We start from the raw sequence: 21,699 nt of genomic DNA on the forward strand, positions 1-21,699 counted from the left end.
CTCCAGAGTACTAACAGCAAATTACAGAAACTAGGCTGCTTTTTAACACTTGTTTGACCATGGCCAAGATGTGTGACTCAGACAGTGACTCACAGAGTCAGCGTCATAGAATAAAGTTTGTACCCACCTCTCTGTTTCTACCAGTAGTTCTGATACAACTCTGGCCATTAAAAAATAGGCGTATGTGGCTAGATCACAGCGCAGCCACAAATCCAGGCGGTTTCTCTCACATCAAGAGAAGTGTGTCGTTTTCCTTGGCCTCATCCAACGTCTGTTAGAGTCCGCTGATAGATCTTCTTGCAGGAACGTGGAGACCCTGTGGTCTTTGCATACAGTGCAGTGATGCTGCTGCACGGTGCTGCAGCGGTTCCCTGTGCTACTTTATAGAGAAAAATAACCAATCAATAATTAAGATAATATATTAGTAGAAATGCCGATGGGATCTATATTTATTGCCATTATTAATATTTGGAGGTTTTAATAAGTCATGTTGGCCCTGTATTAAGAGTAACAGTATGAACCTCTGCACGGTGTGATGCATTCAAAGGCAAAGCTGCAAAACGCCACATCCTATAATAGTAATAATAATTATAATAATAATAATTATATAGATCTTGATACTGATCAGAGTTTCAGAGATACATAAACACAACAATTCCCAGTGCTGTCAGTATGTTCATCCAATAGGTTTGAATGTCAAAGACATGACGTCATCACTGTCAATGTGATGAAAAGACCCACTGGAAACGTAAACAGACTCTGTGCAGTTCAGAAGTCTTTTTCATTTCTTCTGCAGAAAGAGATTGAACCACAGTCCTCAGCTGAGACACATGCTGAATGTGACCTTTAAAAATCCCTGCATGTCTTCAATATGTAAACTATTTTCGTTTGAGTTATTCAGTTATTCAGGCACTGCACTTTTCTAATCCTCCCAAATATCTAAATGTGACAGGTATTGGCATAGTGGCTCCTGGCTTTGAAATTGCTTTTGACTTGAGTTTAATCCAACTGTCTATGCAAGCCATAACACATTTATAATATATGACATAACTTGCTATGTAAGACTTCACATCAAATGGGTGAACTTGTGTGCATTTCCCATTTTTCCCATTTGCAGTTTCCCCCACCATTCAAACCTTTTATCCCTCCCAGTTTTTCCTCCCTCTCAGAGCTCCCATGAACTCACCCAAAACGCTCTCCTCCCGTGTCCCTACCCACTGCTGGGGGGGCATGTACAGCACCACCGAGTTCACGCTCCGACACCGAGCCGGCCATCATTCAACGCTTTCACAAAATGTCAAAGGTGCAAGCTGAATAAAGAAAAGTGAGATAAAAAGCACAAACTATTTAATTGGCCGAGCAGGTTTTCCGTCTCAGCCGTACTCTGCGAACGAGAGCAAGCGGCTTTTCCCCAGAAGCATCCAATTAGGGTGGGTTGGCAGTAACTTGCCTACATTCACAGTGTGTGGCCCCCTGATTAGTCTGCTCAGCCTGCTAATTAAATACAGCAGAGAAGCGTTGCAGGTCTGTTAATCTGCAGCCAGCTGCGACGGCCGGAGGGATGAAACCTCCAAACGCCACATAACTACAGGGAAGGACTGCAGCGCACAATGTGCAGCAGGCCCTGTGCATTATTCAACATGAAAGGCACTACTACACAAAAGGGGAACACATGTGTACCAGCCATATCTACACAAGATGTTCTATAAACAATTTAAAGGCAGCATGGGGCGGGTTGGGTGGGGGGGGGGCACTGCTGCTTAGTCCACTGTGTGACTCATCTGTCGCTGCAGTGTGTGTTATTGCCTGTGTATGAGAGGTGAAGGTAGGCAGCTGAGTTATGGGGACTGAAACCATCTGGACTTTGGTTTCAACATCAAAGCAACACAGTGTAATTTGTTCCCAGTGACTTTTACTCTTACAGCATTGAATACATCACAATATAAATAGCCATAATATTATCTAATTACCTTATTTGGACATGAAGCATCACAATACCTAAGAGCCAGGAAGCTTCTCTTCTGCAGTACAAACATGCAGTTTTCCATTGTTCCACATCACATAATATACAGTGGGAAGTATTTGATACACTGCTGGTTTTGCTGGTTTTCCCACTTTCAAAGCACGTGGGAGTCTACTTTTTATCATTGGTACTCTCAACTCTGAGTGACAGAATCTAAAATAAATCCAGAAAATCACATTGTATGTTTTTAAAAAACCCGGTATAATAAGAATAATATTGTTGTATGCACATTAGGGTGACTGCAGGTCATACAATACACACATGACAGCACTGGGAAGCTCACATGTGCACACTGTTCTCCTCCAGGTGGTGTCACATGATGGAGCAGGTGAGGCCGCAGCAGTCCTTCAGTAGTGTAAGTCCAGTTTTTGTGAAAAAGGGCGCGGCCTTCTGCTGGGCTCCGGACACCATCGTGTGATCGTGCAAAGCACCTGATGGAACAAGAAGATGCGGTGGTGAACCCGCACCTTTACTTCACGTTATATCACTTTGCTGAAAAGGCGAATAGACTTCTTAGATGCCAATCTCACGTGTTCGCTTAGTTTAGCACAATGACAGGAAACGGGGGGGAACCAGCTAGCCTGGCTCCGCCGTAGTCCGACCACCGGCCACGGCCCTCGCAGGTTGCCCCGGCAACTGGTCCGATTTGAGAAATAGTTTGTCACACAACCCGCTGTATTTAACATGCGACGCGGCTTTCAGATGTGCGTGTCGGGTTACCGCTGTTCCCATTTGTCATGCTAAGCTAACCTGCTGTTGAGCGTAGCTTTAGCCAGTTTAAGCTAAACTGCTGTTTTAGGATTATCCATCCTTGGTTGGACCACACAGCTGGTGCAAGGATTACAGGTGAACTACCAGAAGTCTTTGCACCCAATGACTTTATCCTCGTGAGTCAAAGACAGCTTCTGATTGGAAACAGGTGCACAATTGTGTCTTTTTGGTGGGACTCACCTTTTGCAGCCAACGTCTTGGGAAATTTGGACTGTAAGAATGTGGCCATTTCTCTGTCTTCCTCTTGTTCCCTGTGGAGGAGAATATGGCGCTGTTTGTTTCAGGTGTCAGGTATGGGCTTCGGAAATTTTCTCAATCATGTTAAATATCTCTTGGCTCCATTTGGGGGAGAAACCAAGGCGACAGACTGACAAATCCTCAGGAGGAGGTTTGATCTAGCTGTGCACGGCGTGGATGCGCAGCTGCGTGTGCAAACAACGTGGCCCTCAATCTATTTTCATCATTGAATAATGACAGGGGAGAGATGGCGTCTCACTTCCCCGAAACCCTTCTAAGACCAATCAAAATGTCACTCAAGCAGATCCTGTCACATCAGCGCCTGCCAGAGGTGACAGCTAATTTGGCACCACAAGCAGATATATATAAAGAGGCACCAAACACAAAGAGACTGAGCATTATACGAACAGACCCACGTCAATCAGACAATACGTGCACCAGTAAGACATTTAAAATGACTGCTGTCAGTTTGTTTTTGAGTATTGAGTAAGGTATTGCTAACTGTTTTTAGGAGAAGACTAGTTAGCATGCTAAAAGCTAATGGTGAAGATAGCGTTAGATTAGATTAGATTCACTCCAATGATTTGATAGTCTCACCTCAGCCTCTCGAACTCCACGTCGTCCACAAGGAAGTCTCTGGTCTCCACCAGCTTGTTGATCTGCTGCAGCAGGTCCTCCTCCCTCTCCCTGTCCTCCTTGGACTTGCCGTTGTCTGTTGGACATTCGCGTGATACAATTATAAAATAGAATGCAATTCAACTTATTGAATTAGGATACAATAGATTGTCATCGCCCACCAGGGGGGAAATGTGTCTTTTGGTCACCACGCTCACGAAAGTAAACCACATAGACAATGTTATACACACTACATTAATAGAGTCCATGGCCATGTCTGCGGCTTGACTTGAGTCTCTTCACTCCAATGGGAGAAGTGTCATGACCGGTGCTTCTCCTCATAGTACCTATGAGTAAAACAATTACACTTCCGTATTTCACTTTTCCCAGGAATATTTGTATCTGAGACCACAGCATGAAAAGCTCCACATAATGTATTCCATTACATTTAATGTATGATCAATAACATCAAACTTCAAGTGGAGAATGACATCATTGTGATATGAAGGTGACTTATGATTTAGTTTTCGACCAGGCCGCTCTGAGCCGTCCCATTACAGAAGGGACTGCTAGTCATTTTAGTAAGATTATCATAATAATAAGCGGAAGGAAAATGCACTCCTATTAAATAAAACGCGTTTTGATTAACCTGAAATAGAGACAAGTTCCTGCAGCTCTGTCTTCAGTCGTGTGATTTCTTTGCAGAGCTGGATGTCATCCATCCTGAGGAGAACAAAAACAAATCACTGTGTATTTGCAGGAAAGCAGGTATGAAAAAAGGTTATTGAACCAGACATCAAATTATCTTTTCTTTTCTTCCAGTCAACAAGCTTTCAAAACATGGAATGGATTTTACATAACAACAGCAACCCAATTTCCTTCCTACTAGACATCAAAAGCATCCGCGTGAAACACGGGACTCCAGCGACGTCCGTGAGTCCATCAAGTGGAACAACGCCGCCCCGCTGCCCTGAATCACACCTGACATCATCACATCTCATTTCACCGTCTGACTCTGAAAGCACAGACATCAAACCAGGGGCCGGGGGTGTGTGTGTGTGTGTGTGTGTGTGTGTGTGTAAAAGGGATGGGAGGGGAAATGTCTGTGAGATAAATACGTGCTGTGAGCTTTTGGTTTCATAGAACTCGTTTCCCTTCGGAGTAGTTCAGCAGGATGTTTATCAGGTGACTCACTCTGGTGATGACAAGCAAAGACTAAATGATGTCTGTAGTAGAAGAAGAAGGTGTCCTGAATTTACACGGAATCAGGCAAACTGTAGATAGCCAACCTGACATGAGAAATGGAAGCTGCGTTACAAACCGCACACTTTCTCTTTTAACTAAATACATACAGTTGAATGCAGTAGCATTTAATTGGAACATGCTACTTCCTCATCATGTATTGTCTGTGATTTACCTAATTACACAGTTAGAAGTATTTCAGTTCCCCTTTTTCTTCATACTGGTATTTTATGAATTAAACTGCGAATGTGTCATTTTTTATCATAAAAAAAGGCAAACATTCGACTTGCTCATAGCAGGTCCTCTTGAATGGGTTCCATGTTAAGTCAGCACTCCGTCTGCTAACAGAATCTGGGGGTATTCAAATCCCTGCACGGTATGTGTTGGTGTAGTGAGTATTATCATCTGGGGTCAAATGTCACCGGCGTGTGTCAGTATCCAATCCCTTAAAAAAACAACATGGTTTTATGGCTTTGTTCAGTCTGAAATTGAAGGTGGAAGAAGCAGGTCCTACATGTATCTCAGCTCCGATTCCCTCCGTACCAGGATGTCTCTAATGCGCTCAATTTTGCCCAGCTCTCCTTCGATGTCCTCCATCGTTATTGTGGAGTCAGCCATCGAAATGACGTCCTCTGCTGGAAGACAGACAAGACCAAAATCAAAGGTTATTGGCTTCTTATCATAGTTGGTACTCATGGTCTTGTGTCTTTGTGACTGCCATCATCAAAAAAAAGTGACACAAGCACCAAAGGGAAGCTCATTCTTTCTTGTTCTTCTGGGTTTGTATCCCTATGGTTGAAATGCACATATTGTAGGTCGCTTTGGATAAAAGCATCAGCTTAATCACCTGTAATGTAAAAATCCAGAAATCTATTGTGAAATGATTTGAAATTGAGGATGACAGTTACCTCCACCGCTTTCTTGCTGAGTGAGAAGATGCATGCAGGTGGCTGTTTTAGCATGAAGAAGAGTGTCGGCCAGCACCTCTGGAGCTGTAGTGTATACCACATTTTACTCTGCTTGTTTACCTTTGGAGGGAGCCCCTCTGTGTGCTAAGCTAAGCTCGCCAGGCTGGAGCTTCACATTTGGAAAACAGAGGTCAGAGTGGTGTCAATGCCCTCAGCTGTCACTCAAATGCAAAGGAAGGGAAGAAAGGTTGCTTTAATTGAAGAAAGGCCGAGATTAAAAATCATCACTGTACCTGTCCATCTTTCCGTGGCACCTAAAAGGATGAATTGGATTATTTTATTGGGCTCATTATGTCCAATTAACCACCTGTCTCTGTTCTCAAGGAAACCGACTCAGGAAACGCTTCAAGTAAATATTGAGCGGTAACACCTGAAAAGATCCTAATTGAGCTTTAAACTTTTAGAGTGCTCTGGCTCCAATTCATCAGCTCTGTTGAGGAGCCCCTGTCCCTCCGGAATATTTCAAGCATCCGTGAATAGCTGCACTGCACTGCCCCCCCCCCCCCCCCCCTGCAGCCTCCCACTCCTCACCAGGAGCGATGAGTCATCCAGCGGAGCTCGGGTTAGCTTTTAATTACCTGACCTTGTGTGAAGGGACATAAAACACACACGGAGCGGATCACTGGGGACAAGGCTCAAAACAAACCAACTCTATTCACGCGCGCGCACACACACACACACACACACACACACACACACACACACACACACACACACACACACACACACACACACACACACACACACACACACACACACACACACACACACACACACACACACAAACACCCCCCCCCCCGACAGCCTCTGGGAAATAAGTCAAAATCATTTTTATACCGACGGTCTTGATCTACTCGTTAAAGCAGGTGTGTGTAAATGCAGTTTATATTGTTTACTATTTCCTCTTGAAGCTTGTGTATCATTTCAGTAGAATACAGGTGTAGTAACTGTCACAACCTTAAAGGCAAGGTTGTGGTACAGGTTCTGTACTAGAAAGCAAGAAAATAAAATGAATGTCAGCCTTTGTGTGTCAGGGCCCATCACCAAGAAAACGTCCCTGGAAGAGACACAAAGGAACCACGAAGAGACTTAAAATCACCAAAAAGAAACCGCAAAACAGATATTTTTAAGAAGGTATTTTCTTGGAAAACAAATTTCTAATTTGTTGTTCATTATGTGGCAAAAAACAAGAAGGAAAGTACATTTTTCATTCATTACTAGATGTTGAATTCCTCTGCAGTGCAACAACATTGTGACTCTACAGCTAGAAATGAATTAAAATGAACGATAAAAGCAGATCAGATCAACTGATTTGATGTTGTCATAACAATTATCTGCAGATATCTGGATTATTAATGAACATATTGTTATTTACGTATCTTGTTTCAGTTTAGGAGAATGACAAGCTTGATCTTTGTTTGATGTTTGTGACAGTAAACTGAATATCTGTATTTTGGACTATTGGTGTTTTTCACTATTATTCTTGTTTTATCATTATCTATATGTCTTTGATTCCAATTACTTCACACGCCAACACAAGCAAAATGCATCCAAAAGACTGTACTTAAAGCTCACTTGATTTCTCCATCGCTGCGTCCACCGACGTCTCCTCCAAAGAGCCGTACTGCTTGGAGGGTTTTCCCTCGCTTCCCATTATGGTACAAAAAAAGAAAAAGAAATAGCTGCCCGGCTTTTTCTGTTCACTCTTTGCAGAAAAATCCAACAAATATCGGTAAAGCCAGAAAAAAAAGAAAGTAGGAGGAAAGGACGGAGTCCATGCAGCGCTGCTGTAACGTGTGAGGGAATATAGCGTCCAACATATGGGTGGCGGTCCGCTGCAGGGCGCCACCTGCAGGCAGAGCCGCAGGACAACACGCTACTAAAGAGAAGCAGAATGATGCTTAAGCAGTGGTGAGAAAGGTATTCAGATCCTTTACTGAAGCAAAGTATTAACACAATTAAAAGTGAGAGAGGTGTAACATTCTTCCAGTAAGTGTTTATATATTTGATATTAGGCGAAATACCACTTCTGCATTAATGTGCATGTTGCACTGCTGTAGATGTGGTTAGTCCCAAATACACGGTTTGCTAGTTTAATCTACAGCAGTGCATCATATTCTTTGAGCTCATCATGCTTGTGGAGCCGCTGTGTGAGAATCACGCATTTAGAGAAAAGGAAGGCCCCTGAATTACCTGGAACACTATTAATTCAGTTTTTGTTAGAGTCAGTTTCAAAAGTACCTAAAGATACCAGACACACATAGTGGACTAATAATGTCTTCTTTTGAGATGGAGTTGGTAAATTACCAAATGGGAATCCTTGAGTTCATAAACAAGTAATAAGTAGAGTATTTGAGACATTCTACCGCTGCATGTGAAGAACACCAAGCTGTCACAAGTGAATTAAGGTCAACTTGTAGAATTCTAGATTCTAAAAGGTTTCGATAAAACAAACATCTGCCTTTCCAACGGTCTGCTGCTCTCTAACCATCACATTATAGGGGCCCCCTCCAGATGTGCGGGGGTGGAGGAGGGAGGTAGCAGCGTCCCGCTCACTGCCTGATCAGTGAAAAGGAACATTCAAAGACACAGAGTCGACACCCAAAGCAGGTGAGCTGGGAGTCTGAAGGCATTTCTCTGCAACCACGTGATTCAGATCATCAACATTTATTTTGGCCGATGATTTGCAGTGAAGGTGAAGAGGGAGCTTCTGCTCCTCCAAGAGGTGCAGAGTCTTTTTGGCATGAATACAGTTTTCTCTTCACAGCACTCATGTCTGTAACAGGTGGAAGACTTTCAAAGACACACAGGCACTCTGGGGAGAAATGAAAATGACTCATCCCATTCACATTTTACATTTCTAATCTGGGTATGTTCAGAAAAAAAAGAATCACTTTGAAATGCAGATTATGCAAAACATTTTCTAACTTTGATTCAGAAAAGACGTCCGCTCACAGCTCCATGAAACCAGAACCGTACAATGTTCTGAGCTCCTTCACGCAGTCCAAAGTAAGGCACAAACACAGAGGAGCACGGCAGGGACTTCAGCTGTAGACAAACAGCCTGTCTGGGTGTGGTGAAAAAAAAGGGGGGGGGGGGGTGTCCTTAAGTCCAGCCTCACCTTGTGCACACCTGTGGAGTCTACACCCAACAAGAGGACGAGGCTTCGGTGCTTCTGTTGACACGACGCGTGAGCTTTCCGTCTCCGACCCGCCCTCAGTCCTGCTTCCTGTTTGCTGTAGAGCAGACTCTCTGCTTGTGGTGATGAGATGAATCCTCAGTGCAGCTGATGAGAGTTGAACATACCATGAACATACACATCCCCACGCAAAATGATTCCATGTAAACTCTCCGAAGCGTCCCTGAGTGCTCTCACACCGCAGGGGTCAGCGGTTCATCCTCCGCCCGTAGTGCTGCTGGCTGCTGCTGCTTCTGTCGTCGACCATCGCCCTCTCCAGCCAGTCCGCCTCCTGCTCAGACTCGGAGTTGCTGGCCTCGCTCGCGTCCGCCGCCAAAAGCCGGGAGTAGTTGATCCTGCGCAGGCGGGGGGCCTTCCACTGGAGCAGAGGCAGGAGAGCGCACCACGCCATCACACCCGCCGCCGCTCCTCTGAACAGCCACGTGAGCCCCCACCTCTGCGCCGCGAAGCCTCCGGCGAAGCTGCCCAGCGCGCTCCCCAGCTGAGCGAGCGCGCCGTAGAGCCTCCTCACGCTCCTCTCGGCCCCCGGCGTGGCCACGTCGTCGCACTGAAGCCCCACGGCCCACCAGAGGGCGCCGCCGCTGAAACAGCTCAGCGCCTGGGCGGGCGCCGCGGCCCAAGGCCCCCAAAGGAACGAGTAGTAGAAACACTGCGCCCCGAGGCACGCGGCCGACACGGCGAGCACCCCCCCCGGGCTGAGGAGCCTGGACGCTCGGCCGGCCAGCAGGGGGAAGGCGGCCTGCGAGAGCAGGGCGGCGGCCAGAGAGAAGCCCATGTGCAGCTCGCCGCTGCCGTGGTCCTGCATCTGCCACAGCAGAAAGTTGTCCACGGCGGAGCCCGCCGCCCCGACCAGCAGCACGGTGACGGCGCAGAGCAGCGCGCGCGGGGAGCCGCGCACCAGCCGCGCGGCTCGGAGGAGCCCGTTGGTCCGGTCTCGCTTCTTGTTCAGGTACAAGGGGAGGTGGGCCGCCAGGGGGAGGGCCGCGGCGGCCGCGACGGCGTAGCAGACGAAGTGCACCGCGGCGCGCGGGAACCCGCCGGCGACGAGGCAGCTCAGCCGGCCGACCAGGAGGCCGGAGCCCCCGACCCCGCCCGCCGCCCCCAGCAGGCCCCACAGCGCGGTGCTGCCGTAGCGGTCAGAGGCATCGGCCGAGTCCAGATACTCGTACAGGCCGTCGTCCGCGGTCCGCTCCAGAGGGGCGGACGCCCACTCCCACGCCGACACGATGACGAGGATCAGGAGGAAGAGGCGGTGCTGAGGGTCCATCCTCTTCAGGCTGCCCAGGAAACCAGAACCCTTCTCCTTCTCCTTCTCCTTCTCCTCTGCCTCCGTGTTGTTTTCCCCAAGCTGCTCCTTTGACCTCTTGCTCCTCACTGAAGGTGCCGAAGAGTTTTCGGGGCGGGGCGTGAAGGAGCCGCGGACCCCCGGTTCTCCGGCACTGTGGTTGACCACCGCCGATGAGTTCCACGGCGGCAGCCCGGGAGGGGATCCATCGCGATGAGGAAGCGCGGCCTCCGTAGCGAAAAGCGGCTGCGCGGTGGAATTGAGCCCAGACCGGGACGCGGGAGCTGTGTGGATTTTAGCCGGGGACCCGGCTGATGTTGCGGAGGGGGCGACCCCGCCGAACAGGTCGCCCTGCGGGCTCGGGCTCGGGGTCGGACCGTCGCTCAGGCGGGACACGACGCAGGCGGCGGCGGCCCGCGCGCCCACACCCGCCGGCGGGAGGAGCAGCAGCGCCAGGGCCGCCGCCGCCGAGCACACCAGGGATCCGTGTATGGCCACGCGCCTCTGGTTGTAGTGCCTGGAGAGCAGGCTGGCCACGGGGCTCCACGTCAGCGACACCAGGTGCTTGGTCCCCATGACGACGCCCGTCATGGAGGGGGAGAGACCCAGCTGTCTGAAGTACAGGGTGAGGAAGGGGAGGAGGCAGGCTCGGGCGCACGACCACAGGAAGTGGAAGGCGCCGGCCAGCACGAGGGCCCGCCCGATGTCGATCTGCTTGCTCTTCTTCATGGTTTTGAAGCCTCTCCTGTGACAGAATGCAGTGAGCACAACACAACGGGCCCATCAGAGAGATCAATACCCGGCGTTAAATACAATAGACGATGTTATTGAGGGCTGAAATGTTCATCAATTAGCCAGCTAATTATTTTTCATTTCATCAATTCTTCTTTGAAACGTTAAACACAAGTGAAAAGTAGTGCCCATCGTAGAACATGTGTAATGTACATATATATATATATAACGCTTTGTTATTTTTCACTATTTGCTTTGCTGAATTGACACTTTTAAACTGCCTTAAAAAAGTTAAAGCAGAACATGAGGATGCAGAGATTCCCAAAGCCCAAACCAAATCCTCAAAAAAAAAGATTAAATAGAGTAGATTAAAAAATACATTTGATTTTGCTGGGATTTGTGTTTTAAATAACTTGTGTGTGTGTGTGTGTGTAACCATCGGTGTACAAGACACATGAGTCTAATACACGGCATGGACACAAACCAGCTCTTATACATCAATAAATGCACTAAACATTCAGTGTTTTGTTTGACTCAAAGTGCAGGCTTGCTTTATATTTTTAAGTCGACGTGGATTAAACGTAATATCTAATCAGGATGCGGAGGCCACGTGATGTCAGCTTCCAAAGGTAAGACAATAAAACGAACCGTTCGACGAACGTAACGTTACCTTTTGAACTCCTCCGCTCGTTGGACGCTTTTAAAACTTTTTCAGCACCGATGTCCCCGCTCGAGCTCCGTCATTCCTTCCACGTCTCGGTGCCTTCTGCGGCGCGTGCAGCGTCCACCTGTTACACCTGCGGGGCCGGTAACGGGACCACAGCGCCCCCCAGCGGCGCGGATGCCTCGGTGCGCGCGCACACACACACACACACACACACACACGCAGATAGCTGGAATTCAAACTAAAAAATATATATAGAAAGTTGAACTCATGTGTCCCTGATCTGAGTCTTTTTAAATGTATAAACAGGTAAAGATGTGAAGCACCAGTGAAAGGCTTTAAGATTCAGCATGCAGCTTTACAGGGAGGCAACGCACGTTCAAGTAAACAACTTCCTCTAAGCAAATAAAAGCCGTTTGTTATCTCACACATTCAGAAGACGGATGCTTTTATTTATTCAGCCCACATAATGGACTAACACCACATGGTTATCTTCCTCATATGTGTTTCCTCATTTCAAACAGATGATCACAGATCAGACAATGTGATATTACCAAACTCAGAAAGACAGTGAACAGCATTACAAGAACATATTATTATTTATAGTATACAACTGTGTGTCCTGTTGAGTTTAGTGCAGCGTGTCCATCAGGGGGAAACACCACTGAAGGTGTGGATTGGCAGGTGCAGGACTTTGTCCACGTAGTTGCTAAACAGCAGCTCGCGCTCGGATCCCGGGTCCAAACACGGGGAGATTTCCACCCTGTAAACAAATGACATTACTTTGCATCAATTTCTATTTGCATAATATGCATAGATCATGTCAAACAGAAAGGAAGCAACGTTTTAAAACGAACCTTTGAATATCGGCGTAAGTACAGCGGGAGTCCTTGTCCAGACACACAGAGAGGGTCAGCGACTGCGTGGCTCTGATGCTGATTTGCTGGGTTCAGATGGTCTACAATCAAAACAAAAAAGGTTCACAAAGCGGCGCTAAAGGTTCACTTATAATACTACTATAAATATTTAAAGAATCTAATTTAGTTATATTCAAAAAGGCAAAAGTGAATAACTCCTTACTCTGTTGTTTGCCGGGTTAACACTGTGAAACTTGACAGTGAGGTGATCCATGCCTACATAAAGTAAAAGTACGGATCATTCAATGCATTCCTTGCGGTGACATGAATCCTTCATGAGAATGTCATTGCAAAGGGTTCACCTGAGGTTACACCTGCCGCCTCTGATGCAATCACCACGCCACACGTCATGGGTACGTCTCCCTTTTTGACTTCTCGTTTGCTTAAAGAGATCTGTTGAGGATTTAACAGCCTGCTGTTGATGCAAATACTAAATAGAAAGTATTCGTTCTGACTAACAATAATAAAGACTTTACCTCTGTGTAACTGACCAAGAGGACCGACCCCAAGACTTTCAGCGTCGTCTTCCTCGGGCGTACTCGCTGTTCCTCTGTCGGAGACAACAAATGACTGTAATTAGTCAACTATGACGTTTGCAAAGCCATGGCATTGTCTTTACACACCCAAAGGGATTCAAATGCATACGAGAGGACTTTTCTATTAAGTGTCTGAACTCTGGGATGATGGCCTCCACGTGGGACACAAACATCTCTTGTATCACATCGCAGCCGGAGCGGGTCATCTAAACACACAATGCAGTGAGTCAAACCAGGAAGTGCATGTCCAACATCGAAACATCATTGAAATACGGAGGATTCTAAGCAGTTTCCTGCATGCCAATTTGAATCCATGTCCTACAACAGTTGCAGCGTACCTTAACCGAATAGAGCGGCAGCGTGAGTGTCTGCGTCCCACAGCGGAGGTAATAACACAGTGTGTCCAGAAGGAAGACGCTGGGCTTTGGCGGCTCTTTGTGGACACACTGCTGAAGTCAAGAGACGGAAGAAGGCGCGCATCAGATTAACCCCCATTGTGTTATTGTATTTTGACCTTCAGGTTTGGTGCTTAGCAAGGCAACATGCACGTATTAGCATTTAGCTCAACGCCCATTGTGTGGTGCGCTTTTCCCTAAAAAGAGTCAATATGGCAGACTCATTGGTTACCTTTCCCGCCAGTGCGGAGATTGCTGCTCCCAGACTGTTGATGTTGCTGTTGTACCATGGATCCACTCGTCCCAGTAAGGAGGCGAGAGACAATCTGCTTTTGCTCTGACATGGGTGCTCCTATGAGAAATGACAGGTGTCTTACAGTCTTCTACATTCTCACCAGTCCGTCAGGATCGCAGGGAGTGACTCAGTGGGACTCACAGGTGGACCGAGCGAGTGCTTCTCATCAGAGACCGGGATGTAGTAAAACCGCAGGTCCACCATCTTGGTCAAAATAGGACAATTGGACTCTCTCTCACTGTCGGAAATACAATGAAATGATCAGACCTCCACCCCACCCCCCACAATGCAAATGCAGAAACAATTTGAGGAACACGCAGCACTTCTCCTCAACACTTTTTGGAAAGCGGCTGCTCACCGAATCGAGCGATAAGCTCTGGCAATTCCTCCCAGCACGCGATCGTCTCCCAGTACCACGACCCGAGCTGTGTGACGCCTCCCGTCTTTGTCGGGGCTTTCAGGACGAAGCTTCGTCTGGTCCCCCACGAAGCACAGTTTTTGTGGCGTCTTCATGGTCTTGATGCCGTTTCTCCGTGTTGCTGCAGGGTTTGTGGATACAGGCGGCGATACATCCCTCTCTTTCAGATCTCTCTCTATCCCACTGTCCACAGACTGAACTGAATCCCGTCTGTCCTTCTGCTCTTCATCAGAAGCATTTGATTTAGAGGCGCAGCACCTGGCAAAGTTTGCCAGCAGTTTCCCTATTGGAAACAATACACGTTTAACATACATTTGTATTGCAGCATCTGGCTCTTTTTATTAAGAGAAAGTAGAAAGTATTGTTTGTGTGGCTCACATAGATCCTCTTTGCCCCTCCACAAGTGGAAGTTGATCTCTGGATAGGGCATTGCAGTGTTGAACCCAGAACTCGGATCGAGCTTGGTTTGTTCTGAGAAAACAGGGTAATGGTTCATGATGTCATCATGTCCTGATCTCTTGTAATACAGATCCGTGCCTAACAGCAGACTGCAGAATACAAACCTTCTTTGGAGACAGTCAAGATGTCTCTGTGTATGTGTTGCAGTCTGTTCAGATAGTCGGCACCACCAGCTGCACCCTGTTTCACACTCTTCTCCACGGCTAGATCTACTTCCTGGAAATACGTCTTCACCGTTTGTTCCCCCAAAGCCTAAATTACACCAAAGACGCAGTCTGATTAAAAAAACACAACAATGACAAATACTGAAGCAGATAACAATCTGATCTACTAATGTAGTTCAGTGAGAATCTACAGCCAAGTTATCCGTGAGACTGCACAGAGCTCTGTGCCGTGTCATGAATGCTAACACTAGCATGACAAATTGCTTACGCTGTCATTGATTACATGCATATTCCCTATCTTAGTTTAACGTGTAAGCATGCTTCTTCTACTACTTGACACCGACACCAAGTTCCACTCAGACTGAGTGAGACAGTGAATAACTCCAGCCAGTAGGATGCATCCTCCGGGAACCACGAATGTCTGTACTGTTGAGATATGCCAGTCAATGTTTGACATGTTGCTGGGGTTGGATGAAACGTAAAGTAAGAGGGTTAACAAAGTGATTAGGGTTCATCCATTTGGAGACAAGAATGTATGGACACAATTTAAATGGTAGTTTCTCCAATAGATGTTGAGATGTTCCCGTCTGTACCAAAGTGGTAAGTTGATCGACTGACTGGCATTACCATCCCAGTACTCACACAAATATCCTCCTCACTCCGTACAAAATATGCTCACTAACTCTACCTTCAGAGCGTGAGCCAACTTGGAGCTTTGGCAGGACGCCCCCAGTCCCGCCTGCAGCACGTGAAGCACCACATTCTTCTCCACGGTTGACGTGTCTGTGAGAAAGCTGGACTCCTCCAAGTGTGTCCTCACTGCTGCTTCCAGCGCAGCAGAGAACACAGCCGGGTCCGCGAGCACAAACACCCTGCAGGAAAGGGGTGGAGGGCGAGGCATTATTAAACTTGGCACTTTGATACAAGTTGATTGTCATTCAAAAAGAGACTAACTTTTCCTGGATGGTGACATGCGTGTTCACCAAGTGCTGCTCTGCGGTGACTCTCCTGTGCTATGAGGAACCTGTTGACAGGATTGTCAGACTCAATGAGAAGTATCAATACAAGTTGTGTCAATTCCCAACACACTAATGTAGCGATTCAAGGACCAGGTACTTTGTGTTACCTTTTTAACACAGGTTAAGTGCGAGTGGGGATGTTGAAGTAGCGATGGGATTCAATGGGTTTAATGGTTTGTGTGTGTGTGACCAATGGTTCAGAGCAAGTGACACATCATTTATAGATAACAACAGAATGTGTGTGTATACAATCATGGCAATAAACTAGTTGCTTTCAGCTTTCTGTAAATGTATGCATGATACCTGGTGTGGTCATTTCCATCTTGATGCCTCTCAGAGTGCTCAGGGCCACAGAGGAATAAGGAGATGGAAACTGCAGCAGTTTGATCAAGCACTCACTTGCCTTCTGGTAAACGCTGGTCGGAATCATGACACCCGACTGGAAAGGTCATAAACAATGAGACCGTGATACTCGCTTTGTCTTAACCTGCAGATGTATCCTACCGTAACAAGCTCTCAGCTGTGCACAAACAAAACACTGTTGTCAATCAGAGTCACACAGCTGATACCTTACCTGCATAACCACGTAGTAGAGTGTGTGCAGCGCTGCAATGGTGTAAGCGTAGGATCGCCTTTCATGAATCTGAATGAGCTTGTCCAGCTGGGTGATCAGGACTCTGATCAATGAAACGCTGCAGGACGGATTGGCTTCCAGCTTCCTGTGAAGACTCCATCGCATGAGTCCTGCAGAGCCAACAGACTACAGTTGCCTTTCTATTTTTATGAAGTGTACATGTGTACATTCAGTTTGCTGTTGGGCACCATTTGTAAAATGTTGCACGTTCTAAAATCTGCTCAGTTTTGGTACATTAGCGTAAACATTTGCATGAATGAAGTTATTGCATGAATGTAAATGACTTTCTCTCTAAATGTTTGAAAAAGTAACATGAATAATGTCATGCTTTTTCTTGCATATAACTCCATACATCTTCCACCTGCAGATTATTAGCTTAGCTTACAAGAGGAAACAGCTAGCCAGACCAAATCCACAGTTCATACGAAGGTATATGAAGTGTTTGATAGTTGTTTCTGTCTTCATGTTAAGCTAAGCTAATTAGCCGGCACATTATGGAGCCAAATCCAGGACAAAAGTTTTGATCATTTGATAAACGAAGTTTAAGTTTTGGACATTGAAACATTGAACATTGTAAGATGCAACAATGTCCATCCAACCATCCATCTTCAACCGTTTATCCGGGGTCGGGTCGCGGGGGCTCCAGCTCCAGCAGGGGACCCCAGACTTCCCTTTCCCACATCTACCAGCTCTGACTGGGGGACCCCAAGGCGTTCCCAGGCCAGTGCAGAGATATCATCTCTCCACCTGGTCCTGGCTCTTGACCACTAATTTTATTTCAAATACATTGTTGTATTATTCAATGTTCAAGACCAAATCTTAAACTTTCAGGTTCACTTTCGTTTATCAAATGATCAAATTGTTTGACATGAATTTGGCTCCACAGCGACTGTGCCTTTATATTTACTGCAAAGATCCAAGTAGTTTAAAATAATGATGTTTTAAATGGTAATCATTTCAAAACATATTTGTGCTTAAAAGTGCCTCATGTTCCCTCCGTTGTAGCTACCTTTCTCCAGAGCACTTTGTCCACTCATCTCTCTTAGAAGAGCCTGCACCGTGCCGTACATGCCGGACTCCACACTCGACCGAGCCACGCTGGCTAAAAATGAAGATCATACATCACGTGATCGTACGATTATGTCAAACTCCACATTCTACCCACCGGGTTTTAATCAGATTAGCAAGGTTGGCCCACAGTCACTTTGATAAAAGAAAACCACTCACTGGTAGGATCACCCGTATCTCTGCTCTTCAGCATGTGAGGACGGCCCAGATCTCCAACGAGATGAAACCCGCAAAACTGAAAGAAAATCTCCTGCTTCCACGCTGAAGACTTGATCGTTTCTCAAAGCGCAACAATGGCTGCAGCTCAAAAAGTGGCCAAACCCCAAGACGATGGAGGCAGAGAGTGAAACATTTCATTTGAGTGGCACCAGGTGTGCGTGACTCATAGAAGGAAGTGTGTTAACAGTGACAACAAATAAACCAGAAAGACTGAAGTCTATTTTTATTCAAGTTGTGTGAAAAATTACTTATTAATAACTTTCACTTTCAAAATAAATAGCTTAGTATTTGACTCTGATATCAACATAACGTACACAGTAGTAATCAAGTGATTTGTCTTTTTGCAGATGGAGAGGAGAAAACAGTTGCAGGAGGCTTGAAAACATTCGTCTGAACAGTCACATCCATCGAATCAAAATGTGTCACAGCGTGACATCAGCGACAGGGTTAAACCTGACATGGTTTCCTTATCAAACCCAGTGTGTGTACAACGTGTGTCAGGGACACGAGGCAGAGAAAGATGTGACGGGGAGGCACAGCAGGGAGCAGTAGGACGGGTGCAGAGGCTGGACCTGGCCGGGTGACGGCTTGTAGGCCTTCCAGTCTGAACCGCTTCCTTGTTTACAGCAGAGAGACACCTCACACCTGGCGAGACAGAGGAGACAGGTGTCTGGTGAATGCAAGCTCGCGTTGTGGCTCTGTGCAGCCGCATATGTCTTCGTGGGGTTTCTGACGCTGTCGTACCTGGTAACACTTTGGATGAACTTCTTCTCGTCCTGATCCAGGCACACGGCGAAAGTCGCTCCGTCCTCTCCACCGTCCACCTGCACCTTGTCCACCTTCACCTCTGACATGGAAATCTGCTGCCCGGGGGGAGGGGGGAGAGAAAGTGTGAGTGTATTGTGTTTCAGAAGCAGTGTGGTCATGAGATCATGTTTGATACTTCATTCGAACCCTCCACCTGGTTGTAGCTCTTTTTAGACCTACAGGTCTGTCTCTTGAGGACTTCTGTCATTGTCAACTGCAGACTTTCTATTCTGGTATCTGGAAGGACAAGATGGTTGATGCTTGGATAAAAATGCTGATGATAGATGATACGACACCGCCAGGGGGACTGTTCCTGCTACACACCCAGCTGCTCCGGGTTCCTGCATGCTTTGTAGAGATTGATCGACGTGCAAACCACTTCCGTCTGGATCCACTGGCTCCTCCCACTAACCACCACCTGGAAGCAGGTGTAGACGGGCGGCTTTTTGAAGAACTCATGAGGTGTTATGGCTTGTGTTCAGAGGAGGTCGACACAGGAAGCATACCTTGTTGTAGGCCACATTGAGTGTTAAAGGAACGGCCTCCCGTTCCTCATCAATCCCAAACCTTTTACCAGCAGAACCTGCGAAAAGACACATTAGACTACCCGTTTCTGTGTGTGTGTGTGTGTGTGTGTGTGTGTTTGGGGGCGTGCCTTCATGCGGTTGTGTCTGTCAGAATGGGACTCACCCATGGCCTTGACTGCTCTGGTTCCAGCAGTGTGGCCGAGCTCCAGGGAGTAAATAAACACTTCCCTTCTCCTCTCCCCTCCAGCCAGGGTCAACTTTGGGGGGAAGATGAGGAAAAAACCCAATCAGCTGTGTGTGTGTGTGTGTGTGCGTGAGTGTGTGTGTGCGCTCTCCTCTCACCTCCGCCTGGTAGAGCTGCACCAGGACCGGCTGGTCTGCATGTCGACAGTAGTAAAGCACCATGTCGGCCAGCAGGGGGAGGCGCTCCTCGCTGCCCACCGACTCGCCGGCGTCCCTACAGGCGCTCTGCTGCATGGAGAACACACAGAGAGGGACAGAGATGGTCAACTGTCACCTTTGTGTCCACTTATAGGTCCGATGAAGAAGGTGGATCACCATTAGTGACCATGAGTATGTTGTTCTCATGAACCAGGACACATGCACAGTGGTGTCTCACCACGGAAATATATGTACAGACGTGTTTTTGCTTGTACATTTTTAACCGTAAGTGACTTTATCTTTATTTTATTCTGTTTTATTCATACCAATACACCAATCACTAAGACATCTGCATGTGTAACATACGTGGCAGTACATGGCTTTCGGTTTGTGATTCAGAGTAATCAGGTGTCATTGGGCTTAATAGAGATAGTCAAATAAAGCAGTCATTTCTGTTGTATTATCTTTGCACTGGAGACCATTCTTTGTCAAGGACTCACCGAGGAACTGTACACATTCTCATGTTATTCCAATAAACCAATAAGCTGTTGTTCTGTCAGCTACTCTCCTGACTCATTATGGGATGCACAAAGTTACCTGAGCAAGGACGTCAGAGGACAGGCTGAGCAAACCGAGCACGTTCCGCTCGTACCAGGGGTCCATCATGCCCAACATCTGGGCGATGTCGTGGGTGCTGTCCTCCAGCACACTGCCGTTGGGCTCCTGTCGGAGTGAAGGAGTCGGGGGGGCTCATTCCACAGTGAAGGAATAACGTGAATGGTTCTTTATGGTGTGAAAACAATGGGACTTTCTAATGTGGCTTCTTTAACAGTGATGACTACTTGTTCTATGGTTTATTCTCCCCAACAAGTCGACAGGAGTTGTTGTGACACATGTCTCTGGCTGGTGTTTACGCTCCTCAGCCCGTAGTGCAGTTAAACCATGGCTTGATTTGTTCTTTTTTCACGTTTGCTGTGAACAAAGCTGTCAGGCCCCTTATTTCAAACAGCATTTTTTTTTAAAGAAAACGTTAAAATATATATATATTTATTTATATGCTCTCTCTCTCTCACACACACACACCCACACACACAGGTATAAGCTCACCACAGAGGCAGCAGGTCTGGTTGAACCTCCCATCTGCCCGACAGGTGGTGCGTGTCCTCCTGAGCTTCCTGCGGCTCTCCTTTTGGTGGGAACCAGGTAGAACTGCAGTTTGCACGTCCTGGTGAGTCGGGGACATTTGCTCTCTTTCTGCTGCAGGTCGCTGTAGGCCCGGGCCAGCCTGCCGGCCTCTTTGTCGCCTCCAAACACCACCACTTTGACCAAGGTCGGCGCCTCCTGCGCGTCGCCCTCGTCGCAGCTCATGATCGGCCTCCTGCGGACGCACATGTGCTTGCGGGGGGGCAGGGGATGCAGAGGGTGGATGTGTCTGGACGGGGACGTGGAGTTTTTGAGCTGGTGCCCGGGTGTGTGACGGTCTTTGGTGACGTCGTGGCGGTGGCCCATGCTCTGGGCCCGGCGGCAGGTGCCCGGGCTGCGAGGAGCCTTGAACAGCAGGGAGAAGCGCTCCACGCCTAAGAGGGATCTGGACTTCTTTTTGGGTTTCTTTCGAAGCTTCGGTCGGCTATCTGGTCCTCCCTCCGAGTCCTCGGGCGCCGTGTCCTCGCCGAGGTCGCTTTCCACGCCCGATGAGCCGCACGGCGTGGAGAACGCGGACCAGCTGGAAGAGAGAGAGTAGCCGGAGTCCCTCGAGGACGAGGATGCGGTGGAGACCCGGTGGCTCTGGAACCCATGGTCCTCTTTGTCTCCCAGTGCTTCGTCTTCCTCGTCCACATTGGGGTCGTTGTTGTCATTGTCCGTTTCGTGTTTCAGGAAGCAGTCCGCAGCTGAGTCCAGGTCGGAGAGAATGTCGTTCAGAAAGTCTGCTCGAATGTAAAGGTTTGAGAAAAAAAGAGTTATAGAATACAGAATATCTGACAAATAATACATGGGAGTAGTTGGAACTGAGCTAATTACCAAAGTTGTCGTTTTCCCAGGAGCACCTGTGACATTTAGGGAAGGGCAGCATAAACGTCTCAACAGCCCCTAATGAGAGGAGGCCAGATTCGCGTTAGGGAAGCA

General features: G+C 47.5%; 4 protein-coding genes across 5 annotated transcripts in view; all 4 read right to left on the reverse strand.

Moving 5' to 3' along the window:
- Nucleotides 1–1,878: 1,878 nt before the first annotated feature.
- zgc:171844 (uncharacterized protein LOC100151763 homolog) lies at nucleotides 1,879–7,681 on the reverse strand. Its single transcript, XM_037476507.2, has 6 exons — nucleotides 7,432–7,681; nucleotides 5,403–5,523; nucleotides 4,296–4,369; nucleotides 3,629–3,743; nucleotides 2,975–3,045; nucleotides 1,879–2,454 (listed from the first exon to the last, which is right to left on the reverse strand). Exons 1-6 carry the CDS (start codon nucleotides 7,508–7,510, stop codon nucleotides 2,336–2,338), a joined length of 579 nt encoding a protein of 192 aa, XP_037332404.2. The 5' UTR covers nucleotides 7,511–7,681; the 3' UTR covers nucleotides 1,879–2,335.
- Nucleotides 7,682–8,939: 1,258 nt separating this feature from the next.
- mfsd6l (major facilitator superfamily domain containing 6-like) lies at nucleotides 8,940–11,998 on the reverse strand. 2 transcript variants are annotated; one of them, XM_037475201.2, is made up of 3 exons: nucleotides 11,743–11,998; nucleotides 9,233–11,085; nucleotides 8,940–9,142 (listed from the first exon to the last, which is right to left on the reverse strand). In XM_037475201.2, the coding sequence occupies exon 2, from the start codon at nucleotides 11,067–11,069 to the stop codon at nucleotides 9,243–9,245; it is 1,827 nt and encodes a 608-aa protein (XP_037331098.2). In that variant the 5' UTR covers nucleotides 11,070–11,085; nucleotides 11,743–11,998; the 3' UTR covers nucleotides 8,940–9,142; nucleotides 9,233–9,242. The 2 variants fall into 2 exon arrangements, with proteins under 2 accessions (XP_037331098.2, XP_037331097.2); XM_037475200.2 differs by having other exon boundaries at nucleotides 8,940–11,085.
- Nucleotides 11,999–12,103: 105 nt separating this feature from the next.
- pik3r6b (phosphoinositide-3-kinase, regulatory subunit 6b) lies at nucleotides 12,104–17,680 on the reverse strand. Its single transcript, XM_062566103.1, is given in 17 exon segments — nucleotides 12,104–12,499; nucleotides 12,594–12,694; nucleotides 12,817–12,869; nucleotides 12,956–13,046; nucleotides 13,130–13,203; nucleotides 13,299–13,395; nucleotides 13,528–13,638; nucleotides 13,817–13,936; nucleotides 14,021–14,117; nucleotides 14,238–14,580; nucleotides 14,676–14,768; nucleotides 14,840–15,008; nucleotides 15,609–15,792; nucleotides 15,875–15,944; nucleotides 16,243–16,378; nucleotides 16,514–16,683; nucleotides 17,583–17,680. Coding segments are annotated over 17 exon segments (2,085 nt in total). The 5' UTR covers nucleotides 17,644–17,680; the 3' UTR covers nucleotides 12,104–12,384.
- A 204-nt stretch (nucleotides 17,681–17,884) lies between these two features.
- LOC119220435 (phosphoinositide 3-kinase regulatory subunit 5-like) overlaps nucleotides 17,885–21,699 on the reverse strand; it is a 66,616-nt gene continuing 62,801 nt past the window's right edge. The window contains exons 12-21 of the mRNA XM_062566098.1: nucleotides 21,595–21,663; nucleotides 20,683–21,500; nucleotides 20,173–20,298; nucleotides 19,537–19,665; nucleotides 19,358–19,451; nucleotides 19,174–19,250; nucleotides 18,992–19,085; nucleotides 18,822–18,904; nucleotides 18,605–18,723; nucleotides 17,885–18,505 (exon numbers count right to left, since the gene is read on the reverse strand). Coding sequence (XP_062422082.1) covers nucleotides 18,358–18,505; nucleotides 18,605–18,723; nucleotides 18,822–18,904; nucleotides 18,992–19,085; nucleotides 19,174–19,250; nucleotides 19,358–19,451; nucleotides 19,537–19,665; nucleotides 20,173–20,298; nucleotides 20,683–21,500; nucleotides 21,595–21,663 — 1,757 coding nt within the window. The 3' untranslated portion in view covers nucleotides 17,885–18,357. The remainder of the gene's footprint in view (nucleotides 18,506–18,604; nucleotides 18,724–18,821; nucleotides 18,905–18,991; nucleotides 19,086–19,173; nucleotides 19,251–19,357; nucleotides 19,452–19,536; nucleotides 19,666–20,172; nucleotides 20,299–20,682; nucleotides 21,501–21,594; nucleotides 21,664–21,699) is intronic.

The sequence above is a fragment of the Pungitius pungitius genome, chromosome 12 (assembly GCF_949316345.1).
Source record: "Pungitius pungitius chromosome 12, fPunPun2.1, whole genome shotgun sequence".
In the NCBI taxonomy this organism is placed as follows: domain Eukaryota; kingdom Metazoa; phylum Chordata; class Actinopteri; order Perciformes; family Gasterosteidae; genus Pungitius; species Pungitius pungitius.

Bases quoted from the DNA above. Each gene is read 5' to 3' on its own strand.
- zgc:171844 (XM_037476507.2), bottom strand. From the start codon at position 7,510: ATGGGAAGCGAGGGAAAACCCTCCAAGCAGTACGGCTCTTTGGAGGAG. The intron at 4,370-5,402 runs GTAGGACCTGCT...TGTTCTCCTCAG, and splicing joins GAATCGGAGCTGAGATACAT to GATGGATGACATCCAGCTCT. The intron at 2,455-2,974 runs GTGAGTCCCACC...TTGTTCCATCAG, and splicing joins CAAGACGTTGGCTGCAAAAG to GTGCTTTGCACGATCACACG.
- mfsd6l (XM_037475201.2), bottom strand. From the start codon at position 11,069: ATGAAGAAGAGCAAGCAGATCGACATCGGGCGGGCCCTCGTGCTGGCC.